Source organism: Castanea sativa, chromosome 12, assembly GCF_040712315.1.
Source record: "Castanea sativa cultivar Marrone di Chiusa Pesio chromosome 12, ASM4071231v1".
In the NCBI taxonomy this organism is placed as follows: domain Eukaryota; kingdom Viridiplantae; phylum Streptophyta; class Magnoliopsida; order Fagales; family Fagaceae; genus Castanea; species Castanea sativa.
In genome coordinates, this window is record NC_134024.1 from 35,090,415 (window position 1) to 35,116,025 (window position 25,611).

Genomic DNA, 25,611 nt, shown 5'->3' on the forward strand with positions numbered 1-25,611 from the left:
TCAGCTTGAGAGCACCATGGACAAGATGATAATGGATTAAATGGCAATCGATCTCGATGTGTTTAGTCATTTCATGGAAGACATCATTGTGAGCAATATGAATGGTACTCTAGTTGTCACAATAAAAAGGAGTAGCAAAAGATGTAGACACACCTAAGTCTTTGAGAAGCCATTGTAGCCAAAGGAGCTCAGATGTGATATCAACAAGGACACGATGTTCTGCTTTAGTATTGGAGCGGGCCACATGAGTTTATTTCTTGCCTTGCCAAGAAATCAAAGAAGAACCAAGAAGAAAGTAATAACTAGTGGTGGACTTGCGATCAGTGGGATCTCCTGCCTAATCAGTATCAGAAAATGCATGGAGAATAAGAGCAGACTGAGTGAAGTAGAAAAGACCATGGAAGAAAGTGCCCTTTAGGTATCAAAGAATGCGCAGAACATCAGCATAATGAGTCGATTGTGGAGCAGACAAATACTGGCTCACCTGGTGAACAACATAGGAAATGTGTGGATGAGTGACAATGAGATAAACTAGGCTGCCAACCAAGCATCTATAAAGAAAGGGATTAGACAATGGTTTCCCCCCTAAGGGAGTCAGATGCTCATTAAGCTCAACTAGAGTGTCAATAATCTTGATATCAGTGAGTCCAGCTCGAGACAAGAGCTCAGAGACATACTTGGCTTGAGTAATATAAAGTCAATTTGTAGAATGAGTGATTTCAAGACCCAAAAAGTAGCTGAGATGTTCAAGATATTTCATCTCAAACTGCTAACTAAGAAAATCCTTGAGTTCTTGAATGTCGCTGAGGTCATCACTAGTTATGATCATATCATCCACATATAAGAGAAGTAAAATAGTGTCTTTGTCAGTGCGACGAAAAAATAAGGCATAATCATAATGACTGATCATGTAACCCAAGAAAGATGGTAGAGTTGAATTTGGCAAACCAAGCTCGTGGAGCTTGTTTAAGGCCATAAAGTGTGTGTCAAAGGTGACAAACCTTGTTTAATTCAACAGAGAGGCCAGGAGGAGGTTGCATATAAACTTCTTCACTTAAATCCCCATTAAGGAATGCATTTTTAACATCCATCTGGAAAAAGTCTCGTTTATTGGCAGCAGCAACAACTAAGAGGGCACGAATAGATGAGATAAGAGCAACCGGAGCAAAGGTCTCTTTATAATCAATCTCATACTCCTGTGTAAAATCTTTTGCAATAAGATGAGCTTGTAGAGCTCAATGGACCCATCAGAGTGAGTCTTAATCTTGTAGATCCACTTACAACCAACCACAAATTTCCTAGGGGGGAGTGTCGCCAAATCCCAAGTATGGTTTTTAGATAATGCATCAAGTTCCTCTTTTATTGCAATTTGTCATAAAGGGTCAGTGGAAGCCTCACGATAGGTGTGAGGCTCGTGCAATGTAGCAAGAGTAGTGTAACAATGATAGTCAAGTAAATATGTAGGAATCGATCTTACCCGAGGTGAGTGACGAGGTAGAATGTCTTGTGCAAGATCTTCAGGTGGAGCAAGAGCAAGGAAGCCAAGCTTAGGGTTAGGGTTGGGTAGCTCGTCTTTGACCTGTTCATCTTCCACCTGTTCATTAAAGGGTGAACTAGGAAAGGGATCAATGCTATCTGGTGGTTGGACAAAGAAGTCTATAGGAGAATCAGGAGCAACTACAAGAGGATTAGGAGCAGATACAAAAGGAATATGTGCCTCATTTGGAAAATATCTAAGACAGAGGAGGAAGATAGGAAGGCATGGAAGTGAGAGAGCTCGACAAAGGGACAATGTTCCCAAAAGACAACATTGTGGGAGATACGAAGACGATGAGAAACAGGATCATAACACCGATACCCCTTTTGAGTTTCGCCATAGCCAAGAAAACAACAAAGCTTTGATCGAGGCTCAAGTTTGTTATGCTCATGTGGCTAAAGAAGAATAGGCAGAACTGAAGGAGCGAAGGTGATGATAATCTGGAAATGACCCAAAAAGGCGCTCATATGGAGTTTGATTTTGGATGACAAGACTGAGAATGCGATTAATAGCATGAATAACATAAAGTGTAGCTTCGCCCCAAAAAGAAGCAAGAACTTTGGCAGAGAGAAGGAGAGTACGAACAGTGTCAAGAATATGACAAAGTTTTCGTTTGGCTCTACCATTTTGCTGAGAGGTACTTGGACAAGTTAGTTGATGAACAGTGACATAGGAATGCAAAATAGCTTGAAAAGCATATTGAGTGTATTCAAGAGTATTATCAGATTGAAAAATTTTGATGCGTTTGGAAAAATGAGTTTCAACCATTTTTGCAAAATTACAATATACTTGCAATAATTCAGAGTGATGTTTCATATGAAAAATCCAACTATAGCGAGAGTAATCATCAACAAAGACAACAAAATATCGAGATCCACCAATACTAGAGACAAAGGAAGGCCCCCAAACATCAAAATGAATAAGGTCAAAGATATCAGTGGATATTGATTCACTAGTATTGAAAGGCAAAGTTGTTTATTTTTCTAACTGACATGAAACACAATCAAAATTTTTTGTAGACACTGAACCTAATAAACCTCTAGAAGCCAATTCTTAAACCCGAGAGGAAGATGCATGACTAAGTCGGGTATGCCAAAGTGCAAGGGAAAGAATAGAAGAAATAACAGTAGCTACAACAACAAAAACGGAGCAACAAGTGGAAGACAAAGGTTGTTCACAGGAAACATACGCCCAACTCTGGGATCGATCCCAAGCTCCTACCCCATCCTTGGATCCTGCATAATTTACCCAGAATAATCAAATATAATGCGATAACCCCACTCAAATATAATTGTCCCATAGAAAATAAATTGTAAGAAAGGTCAGGAACATTAAAGACCCCAAGAACCAAGAGGCTAGAGGTCGAAACGGAACCTATATTATGACCATACATTGTGGAACCATTTGCTGTGCGAATATTAAAAGGGTGTTGTACAGGTTTAAGGTCAGAAAATAAGGATGAGTGAGGTGTCATGTGATTACAACAAGCAGAATCCATAAGCCAAGAGGTAGGAGACATACCAATAAAGTTGAGAGAGAAGAGGAATAAGATGCATTATTAACCATACGAATGACATTATCAATGATGTTTATAAGGTCATCTTTGGAAATGGTGAAAGTGGATCCAGAATACTGAGACTATGCAGAGACGGGAGCCATGGGTGGAACACTCTAGTGTTAGCAACCATAGCAGTAGAAATGGAAACAGTTGATTTGTTGCGTTGATAGCAAGTCTCAATATTATGGCCAAAAGTTTGCAAAAACGTTTGTTGGATTGTCGACGACGACAATTATTGTAAAAGGAAGAAGACTTGTCCTTATTCTTCATTTAGAAGCAGAATATGCAAAAATGAAATTTACGCGAAAAACTGGGTAATGAGCACCTAGACTGCAAAACGTCAACCATGAAAAAGTCAACGGTCAATCATGGTCAAAGTCAATGGTCAATAGACGCAGTCAATGGATGATGTCAGCAGGCTAACTAGGAGATGACGTCAGCAAATGACAAGACACTGAAGTTAGCTAGGGCTGACGAGGCAGAGCTGCTTGGCACATATGGTGCATGGCGCACGTGAGCCAGTAGTGACAGCGCGTGATCTCGGTGCAGTGTATACTGTCAGCGCGTGGGAGTGCGTGAGCTATCTGATGAAGCCGATTCTTTCCAAAAGATTTAGATCGGAGAAAGGCGATCCTGATGGTGGCGACGGCAACAAGATCGGAGCAACCCTAGTGGCACGTGAAGGGCGTGGAAGATTTTGTCAAAACTTTGGCCGGCGCGTGGCGGTGCATGGATGCTCAAGTGAGGATGTGTTTGGCGAAGTTGTGTAGAGCGATTGAAAATCTACACAATGATATGTCTTTTGTCCTAATCAGAGGTTAGAGGTAACAGATCCGATGATGGCAGTGGTCTTGGTGGCAAAGATTCAACCCTGAGGACCTCTAATAGTGGCGAAGCAGTTGGGAGAGGGCACTAAAAGGGCTTATTGACCACAAAAGCTGAGGCAGCAAAAAAACCGACAAAGACAGGACTGCAAGACACAAGAAAATTAGAGCAGTGACTCTGACACCATGTTAGAAATACTCAAAGATTGTATTGTATTTCTCAGTGAAAGAATATACATAAGTGTCTTTATATAGGAGGCATATGAGTGCACTACAAGTAAAAGTGTAGTACAAAAATGTGTGCTATACAAGTAATCTAGTTGGGCTTAAAGCCCACAGCACTATACACGTTAACATTGAACAATATTGGTTAATCAGTGATGAACTCGGTTAGATCAGATTACAAGTTTGGCACATGTAGGGTTAGTTACTTGCAAGTAGATAGGGTTAGTTATGGCTCATGCATACCTAACACATTAATCATGTGTATGTTTTTTTGAAGCACATGCTTAACCATTTTAGACCAAGAACTCACTTGAATCTTCAATAAGCATTCGAGCCTAATTGTATTCCTAATAGAAGTCAACGAAGGAACCTAGGGTTGTAAACAGTTTGAACTCTTCTGAGCATCCAAGAAAATGAATTAGTTGGATAGGACAGTGGAGTCCCAAAACTCAAGTTTCACTTATGTTTTCCCTTTTCTTTTCTTAATCCAAATAAAGGTTGTATGCAGCACAAAGCTTCCGTCATTTTTGTGAGTATGAGAGAATTGATTAGTAGAAAGTCTTACCTATTTTTGTTTTTGTGTTAAAAGACTGATTGTGAACTCGGATTTACAACATGTCATTTTTTTTGTGGAAGACACTTACCGTAGACCCAACCTCTCAGTCCAGAACAAATTCAAAATAGGACTGGGGATTCATATGAAATATATTTGAGCAAACTGATTACTTTAAATATTTCAACTGTACAACCTATACATCACCTAATCTTCCCTCTTTTCCTAGTGTCTCCCCTAGAACATTGTTTATTAAAATCTTTGGTTAAAAACAAAAGAAAGATAAACAAACTAGCATACACTACAAATTACGTGCCAACATCTCCTGAACCTTCATTTCAGCTCGGAATCTCACAATAAACTCCTCTGCTCTTTCATCTATTCCATGCATTTGAGGCGAGGCCAATCCCAATGACTCCCACATATCATCCCCTGAACAAGCTTTTTCAGCCAAGCTGCCAACTTTGCTTGCTCCTGGCACTGCAGCCGGGTGATCAACGAGCTTGTTATTCTTTGCTCTTATTGGACGCTTTATTAGCTCTGGCTTTGCAGGTTCCACCAGCCCAGTGATAGGCTCTTTGAAGAGTTTGTCTACGTATATAGGTGCAGTTTTTTTCTCGAACAAGTATTGATGATGGTTGTAAAATTGGTTGGCTTGGTATGAATGGACAAGTTTTCTTTTGCGTTTAAAACGTTGCTTGGTGGAAAGGGAGGTAGAAACAACACCAGTAGTGGTTTTCTTGATCTGGGTTCGGGGTTTCAAGATGGCTTTAGACCTCTGGATCTTGTGAATTTTGCTTTGTAATTTGGAGGTGAGGCTCTTCCATATCTTTCTAGCAGGTGGAAGCCTCAGACTTAGGCAAGACATGCCAGAAATTATGTGCTTATTGTGAAAGAGAGATGAGAAACGCAGGGTTCAAGGTGAATGTGTTCAGTTGGTGCTTTATAATGTGGGTATATTGTTTTTTATTACATACTTTGTATTCGTTTGGTGCAATTTTGTGGACTGGCTTGGTTCTTACGCTATATGTAATTTGACGCGACGGGAAACTAAGCAAAAGTAGTGTGAAAAGCAGCTAAAATTCTAAAGTTGAAGATCAGCTTAGTTCTTACGCTGATTGTTTGACCTGGCATTGGTGGATAAAAAGTTGTCTAGTTAATTAATTAATTTTTTTTTAATACGATAGAATTTTTAGTTATGACATTTATTTCATGATAATTGTTTTTATTCTAGTTAATTAATTAATTTATTTTTTAAATACAATAGAATTTTTAGTTATGACATTTACTCCATAATAATTGTTTTTATTATGATCATTACGCTAAAACACCAATGACTTTTCTGTTGAATTAATTAAATCTCATAGTTAATTTAGTTATTTTGATAACCATCTTGTCTAGTTATGCATTTATGCTAACTGCTCCACTTGTTATTCCATCGCCTTAAAGGGCTTCACTTAGAATATGTTCATAGGAAATACTTTTGAAGATTAGGCAACATCAACATGCCAAAACAAAAAAAATGCTATCCCTTCCAAAAATTTCAAGAATTATAGGAAGGTGACTAGATTCGTAATGAGAATCCATTTGCTAATTAGTTGCACAAGAAAATAATAGTGAACCATCTATTATGTATATAAGGTTTTATAATGAATTGAGTTAGTAAGTGTGATTCAGCAAAGTTATCTAAGTATTAATTACTGTTGAAATATAATTACTGCCATAGTTGTCTTTAATTTTTTTTTTTTCTTTTCCCCTTTCCATTTTGGGGTCTATAATCATCCACCCATTTTTGTCACGTTAATGGCAGAGTGTCATCGTGTGGTGAACCCCGGCGTTCAACTTTGGGCCTCTTTGTGCCTCTTTTTTGTGCTAGTCGTAGTTTGATTAGAATACAAGCTAACCCACTTGGTAGAAATAGAATTGAAACTTATAAACAAAAACAAAAATGAAATAGATATATATGTATATTTGCCTTTTCTTTCTTCTCTTTTTGTTGTTTGCTCTTCCAACTTTTGGCAGTATATAAGTGAGTCCAATGGCGATTAATGTAGGAGTATCTGCTATTCAACAAAAAAAAAAAAGTAGGAGTATCTGCCTTTTTCAAATTGCCAGGATTCCCCGGTTGCGTGAGAGCTGAAAGTAGCTAGACAACTCAAATGTTGGCCATTCCTTATCAGAGTATCTTGAAATCTGACCAAGGAACTTTCCGGCTAAGAGCATTCACATCTCATAATGCTATTCTAGGCTATTTTACTATCTCAAGAAGCTACTTTATCAATTATACCATACAATTTTACAACACTCTCAACATCCTAACTTTTATTTTCCTATTCTACTCATTAAAATAATATTTCTGCACAATAAAATAATATATCTCAAAATTACAATTATTTACAATACAGCACATTATTTATTCTTTCTCCTTCGTTCTTTTTGTTCAAGAAAGACCACAAATTTACTGAAACCACCATCACCACAAGCCCACCACCGTTGCACTACACACACCTGACACCACCACCACCAAGCCATAATCTACCATCAAAAATAAAATATATATATATATATATATAAAATAAAATAAAAACCCTAACCATCAACACCATCATCTCCAACAATCAACACCATAAAATAAAATAATAAAATAAAAAAAGCAACCTATGGTCCCCACAACCCGCGGCGGCAAACCCAAACCCAAACCCACACCCATGACAGCAAACCCAAACCCATACCAGTAAACCCACCCCTTCACCGCCCATTGCAACCCCCACCTCCACGGCTCCACCATCATCAATCACCGCACCATCACCACACCACCACCAACCCAACCAATCCGAATCCAAACCAACCAATTTGAATCCAAACCAACCTAGTCACGACCCACCCGATCTCCACTGCTCGATCAAATGAACCACGCCGATCTCCACCGCCGATCAAAACCCACAAACCACGCCGATCAAAACTCACAAACCACGCCGATCTCCACTGCTCGACAATCTTGACCCACTCGATCAACCACCACGCCGAACCCAAACCCACAACCGCACTGATCCATGTCATCGCCGTCAACCAGAGAGAGAGAAAGCTAACACCCGTGATGATTAGCAAAACTACAGTGATTATCTCATACTCATCTTTGTTAAATGCAAGCATCAATGAAAAATGTGAACATTGCGCATGAAATTAAGGATGTTGTGGGTAGAGAGTGTAAACATAGAAAACTCGAAACGAAATTGGTGAAAACAAAGTGCTACAGGGAAAAAGATATAAACAAAAAGGACTAAACTTGATATATTAGTCATTCAAATGTCAGATTAATTCTTAAAATTTCATTTAGTCACGAGATATGTGAGAAGGAAAATGACTTCATTTGCTACTTGTGCTCAAGACATTACATGACCTTCTGTACTAAAAACACTAAACAGCTAATTGCCTAATTGGGTTGATTTTCGTATTTACATGCTAAGTTGATTACCCAATAATGAAGCCAATATGCTGGGTTGTTTCCATTAAGCCCACAAATTAGAAATGACAAACCAAAACAAAGGGCTTCCAAATCCAAGCAAACACACGCGCACACAAAATAAGATGTCACACTAATCACAATCCTCATTGGCAATAGAGAAGAGTTGGGCTTGAAGATTTGCAGCTTCCTCAGAGACCAAAGCTTGTATAACCAAAGTCTTGATTTCCCAAGCCGAGTATGGAAACCCTTTTCTTGCATACGAGTTGAGCAGAGCTGCGCTAGCCTGCTTCAGCAGCCTAGGATAACCATTCTCCTCATCATAATTCCTAACCGTTGCTTCCAACAAAGTTAGATCAGATCCGTACATTTCATTCACCCTTGAACCAAATACCTTAGACACCGTTGATTCCTGTGGGACCATCCTCGGCCATGCCTCTTTCCCGCTACTCCAGAATCTGCAATGTTCATCCACACCACCGGATAAAAACCCGAGTCAGATCCGAGTCCACTCGGCCGAGTCTTTGAGTTGACTCAGTCAAATTGTATTCTTTTAAAATAAAAATAAAATAAAATCTTGTCTCCCAACGAAATGGTCCAAAACACAGAAAATAAGAAGTAAAAGCAAAAGCAAAAGAAAAAGAAGGGTTACTTGTGTTTTTGAGACAAATGAAAGCGAGTTATTTAGTCCAACTCGGACGATTTCATCCGATTTGACTCGTCACTTACAGAACTGACCGAGTTTTGGCCTAGTTTTGCAAGTTTTCTCTTTTATTTTCTTCTTTTTCATGGAATCCCTCTCTGGGTATTTGGAAAATGTCTTCTAAAACTATATGCGAAAATGTAAACAAATAATGGAAATATAGGTACAAAGACTATTTAAACAGTTAGTATTGACATTTGAGAAAGGGAGGAAGAGATCTTACTGTGGAGTACACTTTCCTCTGGTTCTTGTGAAGACAAACCCTGGCATTCTGTTTTGAGTGGTTCTTGTTGTTGTTGTTGCTGCGGCTTTTGAAGATGGAAAGCTAGAAAGGAAGAGAATAAGAAGAAGAAAAAGAAGAACGAGTCGACTCAGGAGTGGAGGAAGCTCCATTTTTCTCTGTTTTCCCTACTGAACTTAGTAATAATTAAGGTCCTCTCATTATTTGAGTTCGTGGTATTTGGGATTTGGGCATTTGAGTTCACTTTGAGATTTTTCTTGATTCGGTTTAAACTTTCAAATGCTTGTCTCTGAGACAACCTGACCCATGTCCCTTGATAACCGCAAAAACTAAAAGGAGCAGTTGTACGTCTTTCTGTTCGAAAACATTTTTTTATTCACTATTGACAAGTTAACCCCCTCCTCTTGTTAAAATAACAAAACATGCCCCCAACAATAATACAATATCACATACCGGACAAATCATAATTCTTTTTTATTATACACAAATTGAAAAAATCAGTAACAACATATTAAATTCAATAAGGAACCACCAACTTCCTTATTGAATTTAATCTGTTGTTATTCGTGTGGACATCAAAAAGGGAAGGGAGATTTTTATAAAGGGTAGTAGGTGGACAGTTGGTAAGGATAGCAAGATCAGCTTCTGGTATGGAAATTAGGTTCTATTCAATAGCTGATCCAATGACCATTAACTCAAGAAGCATCCATGTTAGAAATCAAGGATGTGATTCAAGATACGGGCTAGAACTGGAGCAAGCTGCCTTTTGAATTTCTTGTGGATTGCAAGTTAATGCTTCAAGCTATTCCAATCTCCTTTCAAGGAAGAGGTAGTGACAGAGTAGCTTGGGTGGGAAATCCTAGGGGCGTTTTTTATTTGAAAAGTACGTATAGGATAGCAATGGGAGATGATGCAAGTCTGGCCTTCAATGCAGATTGGATTTGGAAACTAATTACGTTACCTCGAATTCAATTTTTTCTGTGGAAATGTGCCCATAATATAGTATTGGAGTGAAGGATTGCTTGGTAGGACGAGGGGTGTGAAGTGATAATCAGTGTGCTATATGCCAAGGGGGTGCTGAAACCATACTTCACGCCTTAAGGGACTGCCCTTGGGTTCAGCTTACTTGGAGGCAACTAGGAGTGCAAGACAACAATCATGGCTTTTGGCGGTTAGAGTTAAAGGATTGGTTGAGTTTAAATGGAAAGTTGAGCAAGAGTATCATTGATGGGCACTCTCCCTAGAAGTTGCTTTATTCTTTTGCTGTCTGGCATATCTAGAAGAGCAGGAACAACTATGTGTTCAAAGGGAATCCAGCAAATCCAAGGCTAACTATTGAGATAATTAACCAAGCAATGGAATTCATGTATTGCTGCTCGTATTCTAAAGCTCCTATCGGCAGAACAAGCAAGCTGGTTCGATGGGAGAAGACACCAAGCGGCTAGACTAAATTGAACACGGATGGGACTTCCTTGGGCAATCCGGGTGTAGCAGGCTGTGGTGGTATTGTGCGAGATGAAAGAGGCAATTGGCTGTCTAGGTTTGCAAGGAGGATCGAGATTACTAACAGCTTTGAGGCAGAGTTATGGAGGCTGCAGGATGGGCTTACTTAGTGCAGAAATTTAAATATCTCTTCTCTAGTAGTTGAGTTAGATGCAAAAGCGGTTGTTGATATTTTTCACAATGTTAATTATGAGAATAATGTTCTTTCTCCCATTTTGGATGACTGTAAGCAACTCATGTCCAGGTTTGATCAGGTCCAAGTTAAACACATCTATCGCCAAGCTAACTACTGTGCAGACACTCTTGCTAGGATGGGTGCTAAGCAGGATAGAAGATTTGTATTTTTTCCTTGTCTGCCTGAGGACATTGGAAGTAGATTGGAATTTGATGGTTCTTGGTTGTACTCGGTCAGACTTGATTCTGATCTAAATTCTGTTTGTTAGTTTGTGTTTTAATTAATTCGTCTTTTAACCACAAAAAAAAAAAAATCAATAAGGAACTATCCTAGCATGCTACCTTAGCATTTTACAAATTAATAAATAGCATGTCACACACAATCAATCATCAATAATACCCCATTTTCTCTCTTTCTCATCAGACTAGCCACCATGACTAACTTCTTGAGCTCTCCCCACAGCTATTATTGTGACTGTTCTTGGCTATAGCTCCCACACTTACTCCTATCTCTCTCTCTCTCTCTCTCTCTCTCTCTCTCTCTCTCTCTTTCTCAAATCCATTCTTGTTTGTCACTAACTCAAAACTAACAATTCTTCCTTCAAAACTTGATCTTCAAGCCCATCAACGACAATTTTCACAAAATTCCCTAACCATCATCTTTCAAACCCCTAGACCATAGCTCCATAGCAATGTCTACGCCCATTTCAAAAACCACCTATTCAAACCCACATCAACAAAAATTCCCAACCATCATCCTTCAAACCTAGATGTTTTGAATCATTATGGCGTCAAGGTTGTTGACCATGACCTCTTTGAGCTTAGGGACCACAATGATGGTGGTGGTGATCAGTGACATAGAGGGTTTGGGTGTCAGAATTAGAGAGAGAAGGAGAAACTTTTTAGAGAGAGAGAGGGGGAAGTGAGTGTGGTAGCCATTGTTAGGGACAACGATAATGGTAATCGGTGATGGAAGGAGCTTGGTGGTGGTCAAATCTGAGAGAGAGAGAGTGCATGCGAATTATGATGGGTGGAGCTTTGTGTTTAGGGAGGTGTGATTGTGTGTGGCATTGTGGCACCCTTTATTCATTAACAATACGGATGTGGCACACTAGGATTAGAGAGTGTAAAACAGAGTGTTTTTATACCATATCTTTATTAAAAAATGTGGACTCTATATAATAAATTAAACTCTAGACTGACTATACACTAACTACGGTTAATAGACTTATTGTACGTGTAGAAGACTTGGCTTGCACACAAAGTAGGATTGAAATTGGGCTTAGACCTATACTATTGGGCTTGATATATCTCTAACAAGATATATTTTAGTGAATAAACAAGTTTGATATAAAATAGAATAACTCAAATAATTAGAAAAATAAAAAATAAAGAAAAGTTTAGAATTATCTCATTGTGCTATAGAATCGTTGTGAAAACGTTGTCCTTAAAAGTTAATTCGTGTCATCCGGAATAGAACTCAATATGAATAACTCTTTTGACCAAACAACCCCCTAAGATCAGACGGTCAATCTTTGTGATGGACGTATTTCCACTGCTTATAAAAGTTTAAGAACAATCTTGTAATGCCTTTACTCAATATATATATATATATATATTGCATTAAAAATTATGTGGAAGAGGAAGAGAACAGTAACTATTTTTTATGAAGGAGGAGAGCAAAAGAAAATCTGATGGAACGTGTGTTATGGTGATTTGTAATTGGCCACTAATTAGAGTTAACATTCAATGATTACTAATAACCCATGAATGTTCAACAATTAATTTACTCATAAATGCCCACAAGCAAGTTACCACTTCCCCATAAATGCCCAACATCTAGAAAAGAGAAGCATAATTACTTAACAGACAATGTGTTATTTGGCGTGCATTTGGCTCCGGTTTGAAAAACTAGCTTATTTTACTATTCAGTTTATTTTTGCTATTATTTATGGGCTTCACTGCACTTTTAGTACTATTCATGAGTTCTACTGTACTATTTCAGCTAACTTTTACTTTTATCTACATTACTTTTAGCAAAAAGTTTTCAATTTCAACAAAATAAGCGAATCTCAAACAAGCCCTTGGTTGTGAAAGTTGGGTTTGTATAAATTAATATGAATAATGCTATAGACACAAATTATTTTATAATATTTTTATAAATTGCTGATGTGAAAAATTCTTATTAGTTCTAATATGGGTTCATCACTAATATCACATTTTTACTTACAATAACTATTTAGAAAATGTTAAAGTCATATCAGTAGTTTGTAAAAATGTTGTAAAATAATTTGTATACATAGTATTAAATAATTAAGATTGGGTAAGGGCTATATTCTCTTTTATATGTGCAACTAGCAGAGACTCTTGCTAGGCCATTGCCATTCAAAGTGGAAATTATTGTTGCTGGTCCATTACCACCACCCGAAGTTGTGACCAAGGTTATTGAATTAGGCTTCAATGTGAGCCATGGCTATGGTATGACAGAGGCTCTTGGCCCAGCCATTGTTACCCCATGTACACTCGAGTTGCAATATAGTTCAACCTTGGATGAACAAGCCAAAACAAAACGTCTTGAAGGGCTTCACAACCTTATAATGGATGGGGTCGATGTAAAAGATCCGAGTACCATGAAAAGCATACCTCATGATGGAAAAACCATTGGTGAGGTAATGTTTAAAGGCAATACTATGATGTTGGGGTACTTTAAAAAACCAAAGTAAGTCAAGAAGCTTTTAGGGGTGGATGGTACCGTACAGGGGACCTTGCAATTAGACATCAAGATGGTTGTATAGAAATGAAAGACCGTGCAAAGGATATGATCATTTGTGGGGTTGAGATTGTAAGCTCACTTGAAGTAGAGGCAATGTTGCTAAGTCATCCAAAGGTGTTTGAAGCTGCTGTGGTGGGAACAAATAAGCCTTGTTCATTTGTGAAGTTGAAGGAAGGGTGTGATAATTGTGTGCCAGAAGAGATTATTGAGTTCTGTGGGGAGAGATTGTCAAAGTATATGGTTCCCCATAATGTTGTTTTTGGGGATTTGCCACTCAATTCAATTGGCAAGAAACAAAAATTTGTTCTTAGAGAGAAGGCCAAGACCATGGGTATACAGAATGACTCTCTAAAATGAGCTCCATTGATTGCACAACCATCATACAATGTTTGTTCCTTGTGTGCTTGTAAGATGAAAATAAAGAAACTTGAGGTAGATCGATTTGAAATGTAAAATGTCCTAATCAAGGAACAATGCTCACAAATAAAGCATAAACTTGAACTTATTACACCATGTGCATTTGTCTTGGAATATGGTCCATTGTTACATACCACTACAAGTTGTCCCTATAACAACTACTTGCAACCAAGAACAAATGGTGCGGTCCTCCAACTTAACCTTCTCTGTCCTACAACTAATGAATTTCCCAATGGCTTGAATTTTCATTTTAAAGTTTTAGGTTTTATATTGAGATAGGGTATGTTTAGGATATTTCCCAATGGCTTGAAATGAAACCTCCTATGAAACACACTGGCTAGAAGGATACACTAGTTATTTAGCAAAATAGTCAAGAAAAAGTCATTGATTGCTTTGCGAAGAATCACACTAAATGAATGTGTGGCCGTGATCAAAACCATTACATGATGGTGTCGTCTTACTTTCCCATCGTTCTTTCTCCATACAAGAAGTTGATTTATCTTAAAATCATCATTGGAGACAGATTCAGTAAGAAAAATATTGCATATATAATTGCTAGCCATAGTGACAATAATGAGAATAATAGAGAAAATTGGGTAATGAAAATTAGAGAGTCAATGGTCTTATATATACTATTAAAAAAACATAACATTTTGAAAAATATGACTGTTAGAAAAGAATAAAGAAATAGTGAAGAAACCATAATAAATGGGGTAAAAATATATATATATATATATATATATATATATATATATATGTTAAAAAGTGTATTTGAAAAAGTAAGTAGATAAAATTTTTTAAAAAAATTGATTTTTTTTCTCCAAATTTGAATTATAAAAAAAAAAAAAAAAAGGTGTTGTAGGTACTCTAATTTCTCAACTAAAGACCCTTTCTCAATCTTCTATATTCATTTCACAAAAAAAAAAAAAAAAACCCTTAAATATTCACCATCTTGACAAACCCACTCCACTCATACCCATATCAATAACCATCACTCTTTAGACCATCATTGCCATTTTGACCCCATATCACGTGCAATATTCTCCTTCAAGCCAAACTCATCTCCTATATAACCCACCTCATTCACCAAAGTCCAAAACCCAACACCCCACCATATGAACATGGCAACAAAGCGGGGTAGGGACAAATTATAGGTGTCCCTTCCTCCTCCTCCTCTTTGGGTAAGAAAAATTCATGAGGATCTGAAATGGGATAAGTCGGGTGAGTTGGAGATATTTTACTAATTTAAATGAAATGGCTTCGCTATTGATAAGATGAAAATAAAACATTAAGTAAGCTACTAACTGAAATAGTACCAAGAAAATAAGTAACAAGTTTTTTGAATATGGTAATAAAATATATATATATATATATAAAAGATTGAATTATATGAGTAATTTAAATATAAATGAAATAATATATATGTACACACACACGTTCCGAAGTAAGACATGGTGGGACGAGTACAACCCAGACTCATTGCTTGTAGGGAAACAAGCCACTGGTAACGATTACATACATTCCGGAGTAAGACATGGTGGGATGAGTACAACCCAGACTCATTGCTTGCAGGGAAACAAGCCATTGGTAACGATTACATACATTCCGGAGTAAGACATGGTGGGACGAGTACAACCCAGACTCATTACTTGCAAGAAAACAAGCCACTGGTAACGATTGAAGTCAAAATCCACCATTTTCCATACAATCCCACTACAATGTCAGTTGTGTCTAATACTATGAGTAAATAACTAGTTGCTAGCTTCCCTTTTTTATATATATTTTTTCTTTTTTTACCTACCAATTGAAAAAAAAAAAAAACAATTGATATATTTGTCTTTGTTCGTAGCCCAAAAAAAGAAAGAGGGTTAAAATAAGTTGACAATCAGTATAAAATTTAATTACTTTTCTATAATAAGATTCATCACATATTAATATATTGAAAATTCATAGCTAACCCTCAAAATTTTATAACCTATCAATTGATGAGTCGTATGTTTTAGGTGGCATTTGAGGAAAAGTACTATGACTACAACTTTTGTCATAACTTAATTACGTGGTAAGTCATAAGTGGTGGAGCTGTGAATTTATATAGACCTACGAATTTTACTCCACGCTCACAACTTATCACTTAAACAAGTTGTGACAAAAATTGAGGTAATATTATTTACTTTCGAGAAAATTATAGAGTTCAAGGAGGAGAACCGTACCGACGCACTGAAATACTGAATAGACAATCAGATTCTTTAGGAATCAGAATCCTAGCCCCATGGCCCCATGCCATGTGCCTTTCTAAAGGTGTTGGGGTTCTAGCCTTAGGGACCATTTTATTTTATTTATTTTTTGATGAACGCCTTGGGGACCATATATTCACTTATCCAGGAGACTCAAATTATTTTCAGGTGGTTTGTGAAAGTACTGAAGTACCTCTATACCTATTTATACTAAACACTGGGACTGTATCTGACTGATTGGAAGGATTGTCATTTTTTTAAGGTTTAATTTTACCATTTTTTTTATATTATATTTTAAACATTTCTATCAAATTGGTCTTTTCAACAATGTCCATTATCGTTAAGTTTAGTTAATGACATTATATTACATACTAGTAAGGGTTGCCCATGCAAGTCACGTGTTTTCCTTGAGTGAGAAAAGTTAAGATATATATATATATATATATATATTTTAAAGTAGTATCAAATTATGTATTTAAATTTAAAATAGTTATTTAACGTATGACTATATATTTAGTATGATAATTTTTTAGGTATTTGGTATCAAATGATACCATGTTAGGAGTATCAAAATCTAATAAGTATGAGATATGTCAGCAAAAAATAATTAATTTACTAACAATTGAAAGACATATGTTAGTGGGTAGTTATTTTTGTACACATGTCTCTCGTTTATTGAATTTTGATATGGATGACGTGGTATTATTTGATACAAAATATACTTTTTTTATTTCTTAGAACCTATTTACTAAAGACAGTATCTACTCACAAAAAAAATTCTACTAAAAAATGTAACAAATGTCGTCATCTTTCAACAATTAACAACTAAGTTTTGATAAAGTATTATCACAATATTTAAATTTTCGCAATAAATGATGACATGCTACAATTGAAACTCTTCATCAAATTAAATACCTACAACTGTTTGTAATGAATATTTTGTTATTCATACTTCTTTCTTTATCACATACTAAAGACAGTATCTACTCACAAAAAAAATTCTACTAAAAAATGTAACAAATGTCGTCATCTTTCAACAATTAACAACTAAGTTTTGATAAAGCATTGTCACAATATTTAAATTTTCGCAATAAATGATGACATGCTACAATTGAAAATCTTCATCAAATTAAATACCTACAACTGTTTGCAATGAATATTTTGTTATTCATACTTCCTTCTTTATCATTTTATTTTATGAGTTTAACTACGATGCTTAGCTTCCTTAATTTTTAATGAACACCTTTTTAAGAAACAAAACAAATAATAAAAGAACAAAATAATAAAAGACATATGTCATTAAAGTTGTGGGGAGTAAAAAGACCTTGATAGGAATATGGGCCGTTGGGTCATGCTAAGGAAGGCCGACCTGCTCTTGGGTTTAGGACTTGTTAGTACTACGGGTCGGCCCATACGCCGAGGGTCCGAGGGTCCAGCTGAGGATGATTTTTCCCTTCGGACTGACACCGAAGAACCCGGGACTTCATGGTAAAGGTTAGTAAAGGACACGGACAAGACCAATGGTTAAAGGGGGTGAACCCTTGAATGTCCTAGAAGCACCGATGTTGGAAAAATGTCAAAGATAAAGGCTGCTACCTCCATATTAAAGACCCTGCACCTACCACCCTGGCCGCATTAATGGGGAAGTGACACTTAAACAGTGGAAAGGAAACTTCTAGTTACTGTTCAAAGGCACTAAGAAAAGAAATATATAGGCTAAGGGAGGAGTTGGGGCAACACGTGTACAAAGTATTAAAAAGAGGAGTATTTAAGGAGGAACCTGGAATAGAAAGACGGACGGACTTTTTGTAACCTAAAAAGAAAAAAGACAAGGAGAAAGATATAATATAAGAACAGCTCTCGGCTTACGTCCGAGAAGGCCGATTTACAATATCCCTTGTTGTTTCCAAGTATTTGCAATCTTTAGTTTGTCATTTAATCCCCACACACTTCTAACCTGGGTTTCAAGCCCACACTCTACAAATTCATATTGTTTAAGGCTCATTGGGCCTGGGCCCATAACTGTTCTTGGGGCCAGGTGCACTTGTGCACTTACAATTGGCGCCGTCTGTGGGAATCTAGTCTAGAAGAGGTAGGGATATTATGGCAGGCTTAGGCTCTCACCATGCAGAGTCACAAGGATCACAACCGGAAGATCATTTCGAACGTCTTGAACATCGTAGGGATTGTGAGGGAAGCATCCATACAGAATACCCAGGGTCTAGCCATACTCATGGAGGGGGTAGCACTACCCACGATGAGGGTTCTAGATCCATGCAGAAGGAAATCAATCGTTTGAAGAGGAAGTTACGCCGTGCTAAACGTAAGGTTTCCCCGTCCTCGTCTAGTTCTTCCTCAGAGAAGGATAGGGGACTTGGCTACAATTCAAGGTCATGTTCCCCCACCAGCGCAACATCCTCCGGTGAGGAGGACGACCAGCCAACCCGCAGACGTAAGAAGCTTCGTTCTAGGGGCTTAGGCAACGATACCATGAGTAGGGCGTTGCACCAACTCTCTAAATCTCCGTTTTCACGGAGGATTGAGAGGGGGAGGCTTCCCAGGAGGTTCACCCAGCCCACCTTTACCATCTATAATGGCCGGACTGATCCGGTGGAGCACGTGAGTCACTTTAACCAAAGGATGGCAGTGCACTCTCACAACGAGACTTTGATGTGTAAAGTCTTCCCCTCCAGCTTGGGACTGTGGCTATGAGATGGTTTAACGGTCTCGAATCGGGATCGCTAGGCTCATTTGGGGAGCTAACTATGGCATTTGCTTCGCGGTTCATTACGTGTAGCGAGTCCCTCGGCCATTGGACTCGTTGCTATCCATGGCCATGAAGGAAGGGGAGACAACGAAAGCATACTCCGACCGATCGGGAGATGTTTAATGAAATAGACGGCGACTTTGATGAGGTGGCGCTTAATACCTTTAAGGTGGGTCTCCCTGCGATCACGACCTAAGAAAGTCTTTGACGAAAAAGCCCGTCCACGGCGTACGCCGTCTTATGGATCGTATTGATGAATACAAAAGGGTAGAGGAAGACCAGCGAGCGGGGAAAGGAAAGGAGAAGGTTATCCCACGGAGAGAAGGGATTTCGGGTCGGACGGATATCACAACAACAAGCCGAGGAGGGATTACTTCGGACAATCCGGCTCGGCGGCACCTCGAGTAAATGCGTGTTCCGAGAACCGGTGCATCGGTTATTAGAAAAAGTTCGTAAAGAGCCCTTCTTCGGATGGCCCGGCAAGATGGCGGGGGACCTGCGAGAAGAAATCAAAACCTTTTCGTCGGTATCATCGGGATGTGGGTCACACTGCGAGAGCGTCGGACCTGTGGAACCATCTAGAGCGGCTCGTCGGTGAGGGAAAGTTAAAGCGGCACTTGTGTCGGCCAACGGGGCGAGGTCGGTCAAGTTGGTTCAAACAACCCGGAGGAACGGTTCATCTCGGCCGGCATTGGGAACAATTAATGTTATCTTCGGCCACACAGTAGGACCGGCTCGGGTCCCACTAGGGTGATGGCGGTTTCCCATCCGCGAGGCCGAGGATGTGGGTAGCGAGCCGAAGAGATTAAAGGGCACTTTACCTGTCTTGGGTTTCTCCGAGGAGGATAAAGTAGGGACTATCCAGCCCCATGACGATGCTCTTGTGGTTACCCTCAGGATAGGGAACTATGATGTGAGAAGGGTGATGATAGATCAGGGCGATGATAGATCAGGGCAGCGGTGCAGATATCATGTACCCTGATCTATTTAAAGGGCTAAGATTGGAGTTGGAAGATCTAACCCCTTACGACTCCCCACTTATAAGCTTCGAAGGAAGGGCCGTTGTGCTGAAGGGACAGATCCGTTTACCCGTTCAATCCGGCACAGAAACGGTTGAGGTAGATTTCATTGTGGTTGACGCGTACTCTCCATATACAGCCATCCTCGCCAGGCCATGGCTGCACGCTTTGGGAGCTGTCTCCTCTACCTTACATGTTAAGGTGAAATTCCCCTCGGGGGAGCATGTTGAGGAAATCCTCGGCAGCCAGGTAGTGGCTAGGCAATGCATATCGGCTGCGGTGCTTCGTCGGTCGAAATTGAGTCATCAACCTTGCCCATCCGGGAGTCATAGCAATTAACGGCTCCGGAGGCACTGGAGCGATGACGGGAGACGAGGCTGTTTGTGAGGAGTTAGAGAAGTTTGTAATAACGGATGATCCGAGAGAGGTTCTTCCAAGTTGGCATACTTTTGCCACACCAAGAGAAGATGGAGTTGTTGAAATTTACGAAGGATAATTTAGATGTCTTTGCGTGGGACCCCTATGAGGCTCCGGGCGTAGATCCGAACTTTATTTGTCATCGTTTAAACGTCAATCCTGCCATTGTTCCGAGGAGGCAGCCACCTCGGCGATCTTCCGAGAACATTCGAGGCCGTGAAGGAAGAGGTTCTTAAACTCAAAAGGGCGGGGGCTATCAAAGAAGTTTTCTACCCCGAATGGTTGGCTCATCTTGTTGTTGTTAAAAAGAAGAACGACAAGTGGAGAGTATGTGTGGACTTTACCGATCCGAACAAGGCCTGTCCTAAAGATTCGTTCCCAATGCCACGGATTGATCAACCGGTAGATGCTCTTGTTGGACATCCTCGGATGAGTTTCTTGGACGCCTTCCGGGGTTACCACCAAATTCCCTTGGCGTTAGAGGATCGGGAGAAGGCGCTTTCATTACTCCAACGGGAACTATCATTATAAGGTCATGCCATTTGGATTAAAAAATGCGGGGCTACTTATCAAAGAATGATGACCCGAATGTTTGAACGACGGTGGGGAAAACCATCGAAGTATACGTGGATGATATGGTGGTGAAGAGTAAGACGGTACCTTCACACATGACGGATACGGCCGACACCTTCCGGATGCTAAGGAAGTATAAGTTGCGCCTTAACGCCTCCAAGTGTTCTTTTGGCGTGGGGTCTGGAAAGTTCTTGGGGTATATGATTACTCATAGGGGCATAGAGGTAAACCCGGTGCAGGTTAAGGCTATTCAGAATTTGCAGCCGCCTAGGAACCCAAAAGAGATTCAGAAATTGACTGGAATGATTGCTGCGTTGAATAGATTTATTTCTCGGTCAGCTGACCGGTGCCGTCCTTTCTTTTAGTTGTTAAACAAGTGGAAAGGGTTTCAATGGACCGAGGACTGCGAGTTAGCTTTCCAACAGCTTAAGCAATATCTTTCTCGGCCACCTATTTTATCTCGCCCTGAGGTGGACGAGGTTTTATTCGCTTATCTGGCCGTGGCTATTCACGCGGTGAGCTTAGTCCTTATAAGGAATGAAAGCGGAGTACAGAGACCGATCTACTACGTTAGTAAGTCCTTGAATGAGGCCGAGGTGCGCTATCTGCCCTTGGAAAAAGCACTTCTGGCTGTAGTCCACGCCACGCGCAAACTTCCTCATTATTTCCAATCTCATACTGTGGTTGTTTTGACCCAGTTGCCTCTTAAGGCTGTGTTGCGTAGTGCTGATTATTCTGGCAGGGTGGCAAAATGGGGAACCATTTTGGGAGCCTTTGATGTTAAATACAAGCCTCGCACTTCGGTAAAGGGACAGGTCCTCGCTGATTTGGTGGCAGAGTTTACTGAACCATTGTTAGAAGAAACTTCAAAAGAAGCACACATGGGTGAAAAATCAGTTGGTGTGATCACAGCCGTATCGCCCTCGGCTTGGAGAGTTTATGTGGATGGGGCTGCTAATCAAAAAGGGTGCAGTGTTGGACTTGTTCTAATGTCCCCTGAAGGAATTGTCTTCGAAAAATCTTTGAGATTGGCCTTCTCGGCTACTAATAATGAGGCCGAGTATGAAGCAGTCTTGGTAGGCATGCAAATGGTACATAAGATGGGGGGCAAGGAAATCCATGTGTTCTCGGATTCTCAGTTAGTGGTCGGCCAAGTCATGGGGACCATGGAGGCTAGAGACCCCAGAATGCAGGAATATTTGGCCCAGGTCAAGCGTCACCAGGCTGAATTCGACTCCTTTGCCTTAGCTCATGTCTCTAGGAGTGGAAATACTCATGCAGATTCTTTGGCTACGTTGGCAACATCCTCGGCTCAAGGTCTACCAAGGGTTATTCTCGTTGAGGATCTGGTAGAACCTTCTCTTGTAACTGCTAATGCACCTCGCATCCATCTAATAAGGCCTGGTCCTAGTTGGATGGATTCGATCATATCTTTTCTTAAAAATGACATTCTTCCCGTAGACGGGGTTGAAGCGAGAAGAAGGTACGTCGAAAAGGCGCCGCGTTTGGTTGTCCAGGGACCCGAAGCTATACAAACGATCCTTTTCGGGACCGTATTTGTTGTGTGTGCACCACGAATCAACGAAACATTAATGGAGGAAGCGCATGAGGGAATTTGTGGGAGCCACCGGGGGAAGATCCTTAGCCCATAGAGCCACGACTCGGGGTTATTGGTGGCCTAATATGCGAGAGGGAGGCTCGGGATTATGCCAAAAAATGTGATCAATGTCGGAGGTTCGCCCCTAATATCCCACCAACTGGAGGGTTCTTAACCCTCTCTCCCGTGCCCTTGGCCTTTCGCACGGTGGGGCTTGGACATTGTAGGGCCATTTTCGAGAGCTGGCGGCAACAAAGATGGCTGCTCGTGGGAACGGACTACTTCACTAAATGGGTTGAAGGCGAGCCCTTAGCCAATATCCGAGATGTTGATTCAAAGAAATTTATATGGAAAAATATTGTTACTAGATTTGGTATACCGCATACACTTATCTCGGACAATGGCGTTCAATTTGACGGCAACGCCTTTAGGCAATATTGTGGTGACATGGGTATCATAAATAGATATTCTACCCCAGCTTATCCTCGAGGAAACGGGCGAGGCCAAGGCCGTTAACAAGGTCATAGTCAACGGGCTCGAGAAGAGGTTGGATGATGCGAAAGGCAAATGGGTAGAAGAGCTCCCTCGTAATCTGTGGACGTATCGGACCACACGCACGGATCCACCTTGGAGAAACGCCATTCTCTATGACTTATGGAGCCGAGGCGGTGATACCATTGGAATGCTGGTTTTCCTACTCTAAAGACAAGTTCTTTTAGCCCGGAGAATAACAAGGGACTTCTAGAGAAAGATCTTGATTTACTTGAGGAACGGCGTGAGGCGGTATGGTCCAAATGGCCTGTGCTATCGGCGAAGCTAAAACGAGGATATGATGCCCACGTGAAGCTAAGGCCACTTGCGCTGGTGATCTTGTATTAAGGAAAGTTGTAGGCAACTTCCTAAGAACCCCGGCAGGGTAAGCTAGGACCTAGCGGGAAGGCCCACTATCGCATTGTTTCAATATGAAGGCATAGGGTCGTATCGGCTAGTTGACCTAGACGAACGAATTGTACCACGTCCATGGAATGTAAATAATCTTAGAAGGTATTATTATTAATGAAAATGAGCTTTTGTCAATTAATATTTCAAAGTTATGAGTAGCTCTGATTTTTGAAGTTATAATTTTTAAGAATCAAACAGAAACTTGGTTAAGTGCAGTCCTCGGACCACAAACCTTGTGGAAAATGAAGTCTTGTCATTAGTTAAACAGAACCATAGGTATGCCGTGTCTTCGGACCTCCTACTGTGGGAAAATTAACATTTGAAGTTATCGTTTTTAAGAATCAAACGAAACTTGGTTAAGTGCAGTCCTCGGACCACAAACCTTGTGGAAATTGATGTCTTGTCATTTGTTAAACAGAACCTTAGTTATGCCGGGTCTTCGGACCTCCTACTTTGGGAAAATTAACATTTGAAGTTATCGTTTTTAAGAATCAAACAGAAACTTGGTTAAGTGCAGTCCTCGGACCACAAACCTTGTGGAAATTGATGTCTTGTCATTTGTTAAATAGAACCTTAGTTATGCCGGGTCTTCGGACCTCCTACTTTGGGAAAATTAACATTTGAAGTTATCATTTTTAAGAATCAAACAGAAACTTGGTTAAATGCAGTCCTCGGACCATAAACCTTGTGGAAATTGATGTCTTGTCATTTGTTAAACAGAACCTTAGTTATGTCGGGTCCTTGGATCTCCTACTTTGGGAAAATGAACATTTGGATTTATAATTTTGAAGAATCAAACGGAAAATTGATTAAGTCTTATCTTCGGACCACATCTTTGATCAAGGTTGTCTCCTTATTATGACTGGATGTTAATGCGTTACTGTTTATTAAATTCGGATCTTACGTTTCATATTTTTGGTTGTTAAGCAATTTTGTGTAAGGAATGGTCCTCGGATCTTACATCCTACTAGAAACAGTGTTATGCATTATAAGGGTTTAATCGTTATATGAAGTCCTCTCTTCTTTTTAATCAAGGCATTGTTTAAATGTCTCAACCATACCACCTTTTATTAAATCTTTAATAATATGCGTGTGATTATATGAAATTTATGATTGTGCAATCCTTGGTGTTAGAGTTGTTTACTCTGAGAAACTTCTGTAATAAGAACAAAAAGTATAAAGTAAAAACAGATACAACCCAAGTGAAAAGCAAAATGAAATTGTTCTTCATTAATTAGTCAAATATACATTACATATATAATTCAAACATGGAAAAGAGAAGTCCTAAAGATAAGTCCTAAGCCTTTAGAGGGGGTCTTCTGAGAATGCTTGGTGCCCTCGGTCTTTCTCAACTCCGGCTGAAAGGAGTCAAAACTTGCTTTCCTTTGCTCTGCTTGTCTTCGTTGGAAGGACGTTGGGTTCCACTATACGGCTCGAGTCCTTCTCTGCATCCCCACTTCTCCTTCCTTCTCTTTGTTGGAACCGAGAGGTTCGTAGGATCAAGGAACTTGTTGTGGGACCACGGAGGTAGAGCGGGGAAGAGTTGTCTCGGGGGTAGGAGTAGCGACGGGAGCCTCTTCAATCTCCTGTATTTCTAGGGAAGCCAAACGTTCTCGGACTTCCTCGGAATCCAGAAAGATTGGGGAACTCCTACGTTTAAAGCTTCCCCCATTACTTTTTGACGATATTCGCGGCATAAAGCCGCGAACTCCTCTGTCATTGCTCCTCTGTGGTTGCTACCCCTTCATCGAAACTTGCAGCTTGGCAACTTGGAGAGAAAGTTGGAAGGAGGGGCTTAACTTTCTTCATCACGCCGAGTTCCTTCTTCGGATCCAGGAGCACTCCCTTTGAGCTTGGGAGAGCTCTTCATCTCTTTCACGAAGGAGCTTGCGGCGTCCTTCTATACGGGTCTTCGCATAGTCTTGAGTTTGACTCGACCCCATTTTTCTCTCTCCTCGGATCCGCCACCTCAGGGGTCGGCTTCTCGTTCTCGGCAAGGGGTACTTGCGAGGACTTCTCGATCTCGGCTTGATTTCGAGCTCGGTTACGGCTATTTTCGAGTGTCTTCAATAAACTTCTTAGCTACAAAGA

At 39.9% G+C, this 25,611-nt stretch overlaps 2 protein-coding genes and 1 pseudogene across 2 annotated transcripts; 1 reads left to right on the forward strand and 2 right to left on the reverse strand.

The window, feature by feature from the left end:
* Positions 1-4,794: 4,794 nt before the first annotated feature.
* Positions 4,795-5,630, reverse strand: LOC142620001 (uncharacterized). The gene has a single exon (XM_075793433.1). It carries the CDS (start codon positions 5,563-5,565, stop codon positions 4,999-5,001), a length of 567 nt encoding a protein of 188 aa, XP_075649548.1. The 5' UTR covers positions 5,566-5,630; the 3' UTR covers positions 4,795-4,998.
* A 2,414-nt stretch (positions 5,631-8,044) lies between these two features.
* Positions 8,045-9,397, reverse strand: LOC142618890 (uncharacterized). Its single transcript, XM_075791931.1, has 2 exons — positions 9,087-9,397; positions 8,045-8,618 (listed from the first exon to the last, which is right to left on the reverse strand). Exons 1-2 carry the CDS (start codon positions 9,254-9,256, stop codon positions 8,294-8,296), a joined length of 495 nt encoding a protein of 164 aa, XP_075648046.1. The 5' UTR covers positions 9,257-9,397; the 3' UTR covers positions 8,045-8,293.
* Positions 9,398-10,843: 1,446 nt separating this feature from the next.
* Positions 10,844-25,611, forward strand: part of LOC142620583 (11S globulin seed storage protein Jug r 4-like) — a 29,845-nt pseudogene continuing 15,077 nt past the window's right edge.